The sequence below is a fragment of the Lepus europaeus genome, chromosome 17 (assembly GCF_033115175.1).
Source record: "Lepus europaeus isolate LE1 chromosome 17, mLepTim1.pri, whole genome shotgun sequence".
NCBI classification, from domain to species: Eukaryota; Metazoa; Chordata; class Mammalia; order Lagomorpha; family Leporidae; genus Lepus; species Lepus europaeus.
Window position 1 is genome coordinate 2,073,528 of NC_084843.1, and position 13,776 is coordinate 2,087,303.

Sequence of the window (13,776 nt, forward strand, 5' to 3'; positions counted from 1 at the left end):
AGCGAACCGTGGATGAAAGAGCTCCCTCCCCTCTTGTCTCTCTTTCAAATAAACTTTTAAAAAAGCAGCCGGAGAGAGAAGCATTAAGAAGAATTTTTAAACACACCGCTGAACACAGAAGCAAGTCCTTTAGAATCACAGCGTGACACCAAAATCAATCAATCGATCGATCGATCAATCCTGGCTTCCAGAAGCACCGCAGCCCCGCGGGTTCCGGCGGAGACGGCACCAGCGGTGGCGGTGGCGGCTGCACCCGACTTCCAGGCCTTAAATGTCACGCACCTTCCCGCGTGCCCTGTACAGGGAACCTGCAAAAACACGCGGAGACACGGAATTAACGCATGCTTACCTGGCTGCGAACAATTTTAAAATTCAGTTTTTTTAAAATAACACCATTTCCCAAGAGCTTTGGGACCGTCCGCTCGCAGGGGCCCACGGCTTCCCGACGGAGGACACCGGGGGCAGGGTCCCGGGAGCGAGCGAGACCCCCGCCCCGCCGGGGACCAGGCCGCGCCGGCTCCCCGCGCCGATCCGGACCCCACCCGCGGCCGGCCTGGCTCCGCCCCAGGACCACCGCGGCCAAAGCCGTCAAGGAGCGGGGCCTGGGTCCGGCAGCCCCTCAGCGGCCGGCCGGGCCTCAGTTTCCCCTACTGCGCGGCCAGCGGACCCGGAGGCGGAGTAGGGCACCTCCGGGGCGTCCCCACTACAGACCACGCAGACACCAACCCCACACCGCCCCGGCACGCGTAGTCCAGAGCCGGTAGCCACTCCGGAAGTGAGGAGGCCGCCCCGGGACTACAACTCCCAGCGACGCCCCACGGCAGCCTCGGCCGTAATGATTGGCCTGCCGCGCCATCTGTCAGCCACAGGAAGAAGGCTGCCGATAGGGCGCAGGGACCAATCAGAAGACAGAGGAGGCGGGCATTGCTCCATCCTCTGGAGACCGGCAGTCAAGATGTGGCGGGGATCCTGAAGTGGGTTCCTGGGGACCTGCGGTTGATTCTGTAAACCGAGAAGGGACATACTGGCTAGTCGTCGCTAAAGACTGACCTGGAGAGACGCGCGAGCCCCACAGGGCCCTAGTCCCCAGGAGACTCTGGCCTCCACTACTCCTGCCTGCGGCCATTGCCTCGGAGGCTCACGTGCTGCCCTCGACGCCCCACCCCTTCCGCCTCCTCATTGGCTCTCACGGGACACGTGCGGAAGGGGGTGTGGCCGTGGGCGCGGCGGGCGCGAAGAGCCGCGCGGACTCGGGCGCGAGGCCGCATGGACGCCCTTGCGCTGGGCCGGTGGCGACGGCGGAGGCAGGAGGAGCTCCAGCTTCCGGGGGAAGCGGTGAGCCCCGGGGCCTCGGCGTCAGGGAGGGGATGGCGGGCGCGCGCGCGGGGGAGCCCCCGGCGGGCCTCGCACTTCCCGGCTCGGCCCTTCCTGTGAGGCGAGCGGGCGAGTCTCCCGCGCACACCTGCCGGGCGGGGCGGGGCCTGAGGGGGCGGGGCGCCCGCGCCTGCGCAGACAGGCGGGACCCGGCCCGCGGAGCGCTCGGTGCGGCCCCTGTGCCTCTGGCTGACCGCCTGCGGCCGCCCTGGCCGAGAGAACGGGGCGAAGGGCTGGTGACGGGAGGAGCGCACCGGGAGCCGGGGTGGGGCCTCAGGGAGACGCCCGGGAGGAGCAGGGGTCGGCAGGCCGGGGCTGCGGGAGCGAAGCGTTTCGGGGAGGGGGCGCCGTCCCTAAGCTTGCGGCCGGGGGCAGCGGCGTCTGGCTGACTGGTCCCCCGCCTCTGCGTGCAGGTCGGCTGCGGCTTGAGCGGCCGCTGTCCGGCCTTCGCTCTGTGTTCCCGTCTGCTGGGCGCGGGGTCGGGCTTCCCGGTTATTCCAGGCAGCGTTTTCTGCAGAGTGACCGCTCTGTGCGCTGCGCTGTTGCCCCCGGTCCCAGCGGCTGAGTGAGTAGGGTCTGTGGAGCTGAGCAGGGTCCCTGAGGGTCATCGGGGACCTGCATTCCTTCCTGACGCCGCCCCGGGTCAGGTCCCGTGTCCGAGCTGGTCCCCTTTCTGAGCTGTCGCCACCGCCGTGCGAGAGCAAGGTGACAGGAGAGACCGTGGTCCCGTGTCCGAGCTGTTGCCACCGCCGTGCGAGAGCAGGGTGACAGGTGAGACCGTGGTCCTGTGTCCGAGCTGTCCCCACCGCAGGAGAGCAGGGAGACGGGAGAGACCGTGGTCCTGTGTCCGAGCTGTCGCCACCGCTGCAGGAAAGCAGGGTGACCGGCGAGACCGTGGTCCCTTGTCTGAGCTGTCCCCACCCCCGTGCAAGAGCAGGCTGATGGGCGAGACCGTGGTCCCCTGTCCGAGCTGTCCCCACCGCAGGAGAGCAGGGAGACGGGCGAGACCGTGGTCCCCTGTCCGAGCTGTCCCCACCGCAGGAGAGCAGGGAGACGGGCGAGACCGTGGTCCTGTGTCCGAGCTGTCCCCACCCCCGTGCAAGAGCAGGGTGACAGGTGAGACCGTGGTCCTGTGTCCGAGCTGTCGCCACCGCCGTACGAGAGCAGGGTGATGGGAGAGACCGTGGTCCTGTGTCCGAGCTGTCGCCACCGCCGCAGGAAAGCAGGGTGACCGGCGAGACCGTGGTCCCCTGTCCGAGCTGTCCCCACCGCCGTGCAAGAGCAGGGTGACAGGTGAGACCGTGGTCCTGTGTCCGAGCTGTCCCCACCGCAGGAGAGCAGGGAGACAGGAGAGACCGTGGTCCCTTGTCCGAGCTGTCCCCACTGCAGGAGAGCAGGGAGACAGGAGAGACCGTGGTCCCTTGTCTGAGCTTACTGCTCCAGCTGCTCTCCGGAGGCGGAAGGCGGTGCTGACCCCAGTGAGGGCCCAGGCTGCAGCAGTGCTGTGAGAGGTGGCGGCTGTGCCTGGGAGGGGGGCCGGCAGGTGCAGCAGAGTCCTGTGAAGGGAGGAGCCCCCGGGCGTCACCGGAGCTCCTGGGAGCACAGTCCTGCTGTCCACTCCAAGGGGGGGATGGGAGAAAGGGATGAATTCCTGGTAGCCAGCATGGGCCTTTCCTTGTCTGGGGCCCATTTCCTGCAGATGTAACAGCGCTGACAGGGCGTTCACTGTTTAGATTTCCCAGTAATCTTTATTATTCCCATTGTGAATGAAGAAACTGGTGTGCAGAGAGGTTAACGTCCTGGCCTTAGCGGTGCTGGAGTTGGGTCTTAAACCCCAGCCGAGTGGCCTCTGAGCCTGCCGCATTGACCACTGGGCCACCCAGCTCCCCACCGGAGGCTCCACAGCGGTGAGCTCCGCTGGCCACTGTGAAGGACGAGAAGTGTGATGCCGGGGCTGTGGGCACAGGGAGCCGGAGGCCGCTATCGATCAGCGAGCTCGGGATGGCTGGATGGGGGGAACCGTGAGTGATGGAGTTGAGTGCCGTGCTCGGGGTTGCAATACTTCCTGACGGTTGCCAAGAAGAAGGAGTTGGATGTCTTATTGCCGTGGTGTGCACTGCCTCTTATTTGATAAAGGTCTTGTTTGTGTCGTACTGTGTCCTGGTCTTTGATCTAATAATCCAGATGCAGTTTAATAAAGTATCTAAGTTCTTGTCCCAGGTTTTCTCTCTCTCTCTCCTTCTTCCTTTTCCCTGTCCGCCCCCACTCCACACGCACACGCAGACGTACACACACACACGTACATGTACACACACGTCCACACAGACACACACCCCTCCAGGGTTTGTTTACGGAGGAACCACAGCTGTTTTCCTCTTGTGTTTTGACCTGGTGATGCTGCTGTCTGCGCCTGTGGCCACCATCAGAGTTTTAGAATATGCCGGGGCCCAGACCCATCTCTGATGGCCTTGCGAGTGACTGTCAGGCAGAGGCAGGCACCTCCTATGATGCTGAGTGTCCCAGCCGCCACACGTGTCATTGCAGTGAGCTCAGCTGAGCTGCTGTGGTCCAGGTGTTGCCATTGCACAGTGCAGCGTCTGTCGTTCCTGTTGGACACTCTGTTCAGGCACGGGCAGCAGTGTGTTGAATGAGACCAGGGGCCTGAAGTTCGTGGTCCGGTGTCCCCACACTCCTGGTTAGATTTTCTCTGCGACTCCAGTGGCGAGTCTCCACAGAAGGCTCCCTGCCTGCCGCGTGCTCACCAGACTCTGTGTTGGGGTGAACATGTGCCCAGAGCACACTCGGCCTTCATCTCTGCTGAGACGCCTCCCCGGAGCTCAGCAGAGAGCAGGTTCCCGGGAAGACAGCGCCCGAGAAGCCTGGTGACGAGCGCAGAGGGGCGGAGCCGGAGGGCTGTGTACGTAGACAGGTGGCGGGGGAGCTGCCTGAGGAACTGGCTCGGGGCTCCGGCTGCTGCTGCAGCAGCTGAGAAGTCTCATGGCGGCTTGCCTGCCGGCTGGCGGCCCTGGGGTGCCGGGAAGTGACTCAGTCCAGGTCCGAGGGCCTCAGACCCAGGCCTGAAGCCCGAGTGAGCGCCAGCAGAGGGGCGGCAGCCGAGAGTCCCGGCGTGGAGGCCAGACGCTAGTGCTCCTGCAGGGACTCAAGCACGTCAGGCTCTCGGAGCAGGGGACCCGCTCAGGGCCCATCGGACCCCCGGCCAGTGCCTGTGCCGCCGGCGCTGGGCCAGCTCTTCTCATCTGCTCCACTCAGACCATGCTGGTCGCCTTTGGAAGCCCCTCACAGACACACCCAAATACCTGCTTCCTAGGTATTCCTTAGTCTAGCTCAGTTGACACCTAAAGTTAACTGTCACACCTGGGCCTGACAGTTGTGTTAGCGTCTCCTGGATTAATCTGCATTGATCCAAGATCTTTTTCTTTTAAAAAAATTATTTATTTGAAAGAAAGAGGCAGGGAGAGGGAGAGGTCTTTCATCCACTGGTTCACTCCCCAAATGGCCACGACAGCTGGGGCTGGGTCAGGTGGGAGCCAGAAGCTTCGTTCAGGTCCCATGTGGGTTCAGAGGCCCAAAGACTTGGGCCTTTCCCAGGCACGTTAGCAGGGAGCTGGATTGGAAGTGGAGCAACTGAGACTATAACCGGCACCCATACGGGACGCTAGCACTGCAGGTGGCAGCTTTACCCGCTACACCATAGCACCGGCCCTTTCTTTGTTTTTAAATATTTATTTCTTTGAAAGTTACAGAGAGGAAAGGGAGAGACAGAAAAAGATCTATCTTCCATCCTCTGGTTCACTCCCTGAATGGCCACAATAGTCAGGGCTGGGCCAGACCAGAGCCGAGAGGTTCATCCACGTCTCCCACATGGGTGCAGGGGCGCAAGCACTTGGGCCGTCTTCCAGTGCTTTTCCCAGGTGATTAGCAGGGAGCTGGATCAGAAGTGGAGCAGCTGGAACAGGCAGGACGGAGCCCTGCCGGCATCACAGGCGGCAGTTATATTCACAACACACAGTGCCAGCCCCAAGAGCTTTTTCTCTGGCTTTTGAGTGCAAGGGTTAGGTGGCCCTTTTCTTCTGTAAATTTTCTCCATTCTTTGTCACTGTTCTTTAGAAATAGATTTTAGGGGCTGGCACTGTGGTGCAGTGGATTAAAGCCCTGGCCTGAAGCGCCGGCATCCCATATGGGCACTGGTTCTAGTCCCGGCTGCTCCTCTTCTGACCCAGCTCTCTGCTATGGCCTGAGAAAGCAGTGGAGGATGGCCCAAGTGCTTGGGCTCTTGTACCCATGTGGGAGGCCCGGAAGAAGCTCTTGGCTCCTGGCTTCGGATCGGCACAGCTCCGGCCGTTGCGGCCATCTGAGGAGTGAAGCAGCGGATGGAAGACGTCTCTCTCTGTCTGCCTCTCTCTCTAACTCTTTCACATAAATAAAATGCATCTTTTTTTAAAAAAGAGAGATTTTAAGGATATGTTGGCTCATTTCTTGGCCGTATGAGTATTTGACTTTACCATTTTTGTTTCTTTGTACTTATTTTTAATAGTATATTTGGGGTATAATTTGATGTATATCCAATTGTACATACAAGTATTTAAAGTGTGCAATTTGGTATTTTGGCTGTTGTAAATAATACTCTGAAATCCATGCACAAGTGTTTTTTAAAAGTTTTTATTTATTTGAGAGGTGGTGTTACAGACAGGGAGAAACAGAGAGGTCTTCTATCGGCTGGTTCACTCCCCAGATGACCATAATGGCTGGACCTGAGCCGATCCGAAGCCAGGAGCCAGGAGCTTCTTCCGGGTCTCCCATGAGGGTGAGGGGCCCAAGCACTTGGGCCATCCTCCACTGCTTTCCCAGGCCATAGCAGGGAGCTGGATAGGAAGAGGAGCAGCCAGGAGTTGAACCGGTGCCCATATGGGATTCTGGTGCCGCAGGTGGAGACTTAGCTCATTATGCCACAGCGCCGGCCCCAGGTACACATTTTTTAAACATTTATTTATTTGAGAGGCAGAGTTACAGACAGAGAGGTCTCCCATCTGCTGATTCACTCCCCACATGGCTGCAACAGCCAGAGATGGGCTGAACAGGAGCCACGAGCTTCTTCCAGGTCTCCCACGCGGGTGCAGGGGCCCAAGCACTTGGGCCATCTCTGCTGCTTTCCTAGGCCATTAGCAGAGAGCTGGATCAGAAGAGGGGCAGCCAGGACTCGAACTGGTGTCTGAATGGGATGCTGGCACCGCAGACAGGGGCTTAGCCTACTACACCACAGCACCGGCCCCATGGACAGACTTTTTTATTGACACACGTTTTCCTTTCTCTTGGGTGTTTCCATAGCTTTGGAATGTCTCGGTCATACGCTAACTCTTAAGTTTAGCCAGTTGTGGTACAAGGTGGCCAGCCCAGTTTACGTGCCCATCAGCCCCGTGTAAGTTCTGATTTCTCCACCTCGACACCACTTGTCATTTGTGTTATGATTACGGCCGCCCTAAGTGGATGTGGAGTGTCACCTCCCTGGGCTTTCGATTTGCCTTTCCTGAATACTGGTGATGGCGCCGAGCCTCTCTTCACGTGTTTCCTGACCGGTTGTCCATCTCTTTAGTAGACTGTCAGGTCCTTTGCCCTTTTAGAACTAGGTTGTCTTCTTTTCATTGTTGAGTTGTAATAGTTCTTATATTTCCGAGATAGAAATTCCTTATTGGATATATGAGTTGTGATTTGCAGTAATCCTCTCCCAGTCTGTATCCCGTGTTTTCTTCTAGGAGTCCGATAGTTTTAGCTCTTACGTTAGATCTGTGTTCCGTCTGAGTCAATTTGTCAATATGGTGTGGGGGCTCAGCTGCCTTCCTCGGTTTGTGGGTGCTCAGTTTTCCCAGCACCATTGCAGAAAGCACTGTTCTGTCTCCCCATTAATTGCCTTCGCACCCTTATTGAAAATCAATCACTGTAAATGGAAGTTTTTCCCCAGCCTGAATTCTCGTCCATTGATCAATATCTGTCCTGTTGGTGCTGCTCTGTCTTGGTCACTGTAGCTTTGCAGTAGGTGTTGAACTCTGGAAATGCGTGTCTTTCGACTTTGTGTTCTGTTCTCAGAATGTCTGAACATTCTTGACTTTCTGATCTGAGGGCCTGCTTGTCCGTTTGTGCCCAGAAGTCAGCCGGGCTTCACAGGGATTGTGTCAGATCTGCAGATGATTGGTGGGCAGGGCCACTTCAGCAGCCTTAAGTCTTCTAATCCATGAGCATGGGATGTCTTTCCAGGCGTCATTGATTTCTCTCTATTGCTTTTCTATTTACTATCTTCCTCATGTTCACTTTGATCTTTATTGCTTCTTTTCTTCTGTTTACTTTGGATTCAGTTGCTCTTTTTTTCAAGTTTCTTAAGGCAGCAGCTGAGGTCACTGGCTTGAGACCTTTCGTCTTTTCCACTGTAGATATTTAGTGCTATGCGTTTTCTCCAAAACACTGCTTTTATACAAATTCTAGTGCTTTTTTAAAAGATTATGTTTATTTGAAAGTGTGACACAGAGGGAGAGACAGAGAGAGAGAAATCTCTCCACCGGTTCAGTCTTCATGCTGCAGCTAAGCTAGGTCAAAGCCAGGAGCCTCGAGCTCTGTCTGGGCCTCCCTTGTGGAAGGCAGGGGCCCAAGCGCTTGGGCGGTCATGCACCGCTTTCCCAGGTGCATCAGCAGGGAGCTGGGTCGGCTGCAGGGCAGGGACTCAGCTGGCGTCTGGTACGGGATACCAGCCTCTCAAGTTGTGCCACGATGGCAGCCCTAAATTTTTTTTTTCCAGCTCAAAATGCTTTAAAATCTTCCATTTAGTTTCTTCTTCGATGCATTAATTATTAGTGTGTTAGTTCCCCGATATTCAGAGATTTTCTAGAAATCCTTCTGTTAGTGTTGTCTAATTTAATTCCACTGTGGCCAGAGAACATACTTTATGATTTGGATCCTTTAAGTGTATTGAGACTTCTTTTATGACGCCAAAGGTGAGTTTTGGGAAGTCTGGCTTCCGCTGTTGCTGACTGAAGAATTCCCTAGATGACTGGTAAGTCGGGTTGGTTGACAGTTTGACTTAAGTCTACATCCTTTATGGCTTTTCTTCACGTCCTGTGAATCTTTGTGAGAGGGCGTTACAGACCTCTGACGTCCGTGTAGATTGTCCAGTTCTGCTTGTGGTTCGCGTGAGCTCGTGAGTGGGTACAGAGCCTGAAGAATTTTATGTCCTTGATGAGCTGATGCTTCTCTCCTGTCTGTACTGTGCCTTGTCTGATGTCAGTAATCCCAGCTATCTCCTGATCACTGTTAGCGTTGTATATAGTGTTGCATCTTTTTTATCTACTTGTGTCTTTATTTTTAAAGTGAATGTCTAGTAGGCAGACTTAGTTGAGTCTGTTTTTATGTATTCAACCTGATAATCTCTGCCTTTTCATTGAGCTGTTTGTTAATTTAATGTGGCTATTGAATAAGTAGATTAAAATTTATCATCTTGCTATTTGTTTTCTATTATTTGTTTACTCTCCCTTATTTTGGCTTAATAGGATTTTTTAAATAATGTTTCCTTTATTGGCTTATTAGCATAACGTTGTTATTTGCTGTGTGATTTAGAGCATGCCTGTTGGTCTTAGACTAGCACAGTCCACCTGCGGGGGACACTGCACCACTTCACACGTAACAGCTTTCTGTGTGGTTCTAGTCCTGCATTCGCTTTGATGTGTGCTGCAAGCTGGTATTGTGTTGTGAACCATTTCGGTTTAAAAGGATCATCTTCCTTTAAATAGGTTTCGGTAACAAGAAAAAGACCTGTTTGTCTACACAGTTCCATTTCTGGTGCATTTGCTCTTTTGCTTGGGTCCATACTCCACCTGACGCAGTTCCCTCACCGTCTCCTACAGGACAGGTCTGTCGGTGATAAAACTTTTGAACTCTTGTATGTGTGGAAAAGTCTTTATTTCACTCATTTTTGAAAGATGTCTCCCCTGTGCATGGAATTCTACATTGATGTATCTTTAAAGAAATCTTGAGAGACTTCCTCTGTCTGGCTAGGATCATTTCTAATGAGAAATCTGTCCACTGTCTTTGTTCCTCTGTGTGCGTCTTTTTGTCTCTGGCTACTTTCTTGAAGTTTTGCCTTAGTCAGGCTTTGAGCATGTGCTCATCACACAGAGTTTCCTAGATATGATTTTGTGCTTGAGGGTACTTAGATTCTTGAATCTATGAGTTTATGGTTTTCAGTAAATGTAGGACATTTTCAACCATTTTATCATCAAAAATATCCATTCCCTCCATTTTTTGGAGCTACAGTCACACAGCTCTTAATGTTTCTTGAAGTCTTCCCGTAGTTCCTGCTCCTTTGTTCATTTAAAATAAAATCCCTTGTGTCTGGTTCTGCTGGTTTCCGTTGCTGTGCCTTCGTGTTCACCGCTGTCTGCTGCGGCATCTCAGGTGCTGTTAGCTGCAGCCACTGCGTTTGTCACCTTAGCCGTCACCTTGTAACGTCTGACGTCTTCCTTGTCTCTGTTTAACATGTTAAAACATACATAATTATAATAACCCTCTTAATGTTCTCTGCTAATTCTCATATCTCTGTCAGTTCTGGACTTTTTTTTTTAATGTGTAATTTTTTCATCTGTTTGAAGAGTAACAGATCTTCCATCTGCTGGTTCACTCCCCAGATGCTTACCCGAGCTAAAGCTGGGCCAGACGGAAGCCAGGAACCTGGAGCTCCATCAGGCTCTCCCATGTGGGTGGCGGGTGCCCAAGCACTATCGTCTGCCTCCTGGGACGCATTCGCAGGGAACTGGATCAGCAGCAGAGTAGCTGGGACTGCACCCACGCTCTGGTGCGGGGTGCGGCCTCCCAAACCATGCATGAACCGCCTGCTGCACCGGGACCAGTCTGGGGGCTGGTTTTCCTCCTGTGGCTCATGCTTGCTTTTCTGCTGCTTTACTGGTCTAGTTATTTTTGGTTGGATGTCAGGCACTGGAAATTTTACCTTGTTGGGTGTTGGGTGTTTTTGGATTCCTATAAATAGGCTTGGGCTTTGTTTTGGGATGTAGGTGACTTACTTTTAGGGTGTGTTAGGTCAGATGGGGGTCAGGCGCAGCCTAATTGTTCCCTACTCCCAAGGTGGGATGCTTCTGTTTACGTCAGCTTGTGCCCCAGGAATCCTGCAGTTTCCCCAGCATGTGCAAGCACCAAGCGCTGTAATGTTTAACCCTTTCAGGTGGTTCTTTCCCTGGCCTTGGGAAAGTCCCTCACCTGTATAAGCTGCCCAGTGCTCAGCCAGATACATGCAGATCTTTGTATTTCTCTCTCTCTACTTCTGTCTTTTTTTTTTTTTTAAGATTTATTTATTTTATTTGAGAGGCAGAGAGAGAGAGAAGGAGAGAGAGAGGTCTTCCATCCGCTGGTTCATTCCCCAGGTGGCCGCAACGGCTGGAGCTGCGCCGATCCAGAGCCAGGAGCTTCTTCTGGGTCTCCTCGTGGGTACAGGGGCCCAAGCACTTGGGCCATCTTCCACTGCTTTCCCAGGCCACAGCAGAGAGCTGGATCAGAGGTGGAGCAGCTGGGACTTGAACCGGCGCCCATATGGGATGGCGGCACTGCAGGCAGCGGCTTTGCCTGCTATGCCATAGCGCCGGCCCTGCTTCTGTCTTCTGTCTAGCAACTTGGCCTGTGAACTCTGGCCACCACGGCCTCCCTATCCCAGGTGTCCAACTCAGGGAGCCCAGCAGGCTCTGCTTGGCTCCACGCCCAGCGCTGTGGCCCAGAAGCTCCAGGTGGTGGATGGTGATCACTGCTCTCCCTTACCTCTGGTCAGTTTCTCAGAATCCCTGGTTTAGTTTGTTTTGTATGGTTTTGGTTGTTTTGTGTAGAAGAGTAAATCCAACTGCTGCAGTTTGGCCCGAAGAGTAAGTTGGATACGAGAATAAATCTAAAAGAGGAAACGCACACTCACGTGTGTGAAATCAGGCCCGAGCGTTCTGCACGGTTGGAACGTGTTCATTCTAAGTACTTTCTGTCCTTTTTGCACTTAGAATATTTGTAAGAATGTCTCCTGGAAAAGTTCATGTAGACAGCGTACTGTGCAGCAACTTCACGGTTAACTCGGATTTCTACCGTGTGACTGTTCTCTGGAGTTTGGCGCATCAGCTGCTGTGGCTGTTGGTGCGTCCACCTCCCCTCTGGACTTCTCTGGTGGGTCGAGGGCAGCCTGCCGACTCCCACACCCAGGCCCACACAGGCCAGACCGTCTGTCTGGAGATGGCCGAATGTGGGCCTTTGGGAAGGGCAGGGCATTTCTAGTCTGCTTCCCATTGGCTCTGATGCAGCTGTGGAAACTTGGATGTGCGTGAACTGTGAAGTTCCTGTCTGACGCTTCCACTAGTTCTCAGGGTAGGAATAGCTGCTCCCAGAACGGGGGAGGGGAGAGCACGTGCTGTGTCCCCTCCACGCCGGACGACTTGTACTCGCACAGCGCTAGCACTGGCACAGGTGAAGCCAGTGATATTTATTAGCAGAACCGTAGGAGTATGTTGATGGCTCTGAGTGAGCCTGGGGGGTCTAACCTGTGAAGTGAGCCGGCTGAGAGGTAAACTTGCTTGTCACTTGCTGAGCGAGATCCCCTCCGTGCAGCCCTAGTGAATGCCGGCTGATGGTGTGGACTCTCCACAGAACACTCATTTGCCTTAATTCTACATAATTGTAACCCACTCCTCAAGAAACAAGTTATTAAACTCTCATTTTTTAGAAGGAATAATCTGTGGAGCTACTTCCTGCTGTCAGTTCCACTCAGTTTAATTGCACCCAGCCGTCCTCACATCTAGATAAGGAAATTGATCTATAATGATTCCTCTTTGGTCACAACCCTAGAGGCACATGTTCATTCTGATAGCCACACACAGTCTAACTGATTTCTGCTTTTTGGCAGCTTCCTTTACATAGGACGTGGAAAATGAGGGAGGTCAGGAGGGAGGCAGTTCTCCGTGGCTGGGGTGTTTTCGCAGGTATCTGCCGCTGTTACGGTGTGAACAGGATTTGGCTTCCAGACGCATGAGGATATTCACACCCCGAGTCTGACGTTAACAGTCTGTGGAGCGATTGCTCGGAGTGAAGGCTGCTCCGGTAGGCCGTCGTGGATGCTCTGAGGGCTGTTCTCTGGAGAGGGGTGATTATTCAAACACCTGGCCGAGCTCCTCGACTGGCTGTGGGATCACCCCTCTGCCACCCTCCAGCCTCACCAGACACCTGAACCGATGGGGCTGTCCAGCCCCGGCCGTGAGCTTCCACCCATAGGCTGAGAGTGAACCCTCCTCCTTCCTGAGAGCTCCTCTCCGGGACCTTGGTTAAAGCAACAAAGCTGGTCAATACCGATGTATTTGGCAGAGGTCCCAGAACGGTGAGACGTGGCTCTGCTTCTTTGATTACCAAAGCCCAGAACCACACAAAGCACATGGTAGGAATCAGAACATACCTTCTGGTGAAGAAATGAAGGGAGGATCATAGAAATGCATAGAATTTTCTGTGTTTTTAGAGCATCATTAATTTGAGGAATATTACAGAGCACCTGGGAAACACCGTTAGTGTGCCACGTGATCACCTTCTGTTACCAGGACTGTAGCTCGTAGGATTTCTCGTAGCTGTCATCAAGACCGTGTTGTTGGGGACCAGCATTGTGATGTAGCCGGTTAATCTGCCGCCTGCGATGCCAGCATCCCATATGAGTGCCGTTTGGAGTCCCAGCTGCTCCTCTTCCGATCCAGCTCCCTGCCAATGTGCCTGGGAAAGCTGTGGAAGATGATCCAAGTATTTGGGGCCCTGCCACCCACCTGGGAGACCCAGATGGAGTTCCTGGCTCCTGGCATCGCTTGGTCCAGCCCTGGCTCTTAGAGACATTTGGAGACTGAACCAGTGGTTGGAAGGTCGGTCTCTCTCTCTCTCTCTCTCTCTCCCCCCCCCTCCCTTTCATTGTCCAGGTTTAGAATGTCTGGTTGCCTTCAGAGCACTCTCTGTGGGGAGGCCCCGTGACCGCTAAATCCATTTCTGTCTCCATGGACTCTTTCACTGCACCTGACCTTCCTGACTGTCACCTACAAGGAAGCATATTTCAGCAGCCTGTTCCTTTTTGTGGCTGAATAACATTCTGTTGTTTGGATGTACCACGTTTTGTTTATCCATTCATCTGCTAATGGACATTAGGGCTGGTTTTCCTTTTTGGCAGCCATAGTGTTGACAATTCGCATACAGTCACTGTGTGGACTTGTTTTCCTGTGTTTTCGGCAGGAACCTAGGACTGAAATTGTTGGCTGTTATGGTGGGTTTATGTTTGGCTTCTGAGAAACTACACAGTTTTCCAGAGCGGCTGCACCACTTCACATCCATCCCTGC

At 53.9% G+C, this 13,776-nt stretch overlaps 1 protein-coding gene across 2 annotated transcripts in view; it reads left to right on the plus strand.

The window, feature by feature from the left end:
- Positions 1–942: 942 nt before the first annotated feature.
- C17H10orf143 (chromosome 17 C10orf143 homolog) overlaps positions 943–13,776 on the plus strand; it is a 40,749-nt gene continuing 27,915 nt past the window's right edge. For both annotated transcript variants that reach the window (XM_062214496.1, XM_062214498.1), the window contains exon 1: positions 943–1,335. In XM_062214496.1, coding sequence (XP_062070480.1) covers positions 1,267–1,335 — 69 coding nt within the window. In that variant the 5' untranslated portion in view covers positions 943–1,266. The remainder of the gene's footprint in view (positions 1,336–13,776) is intronic.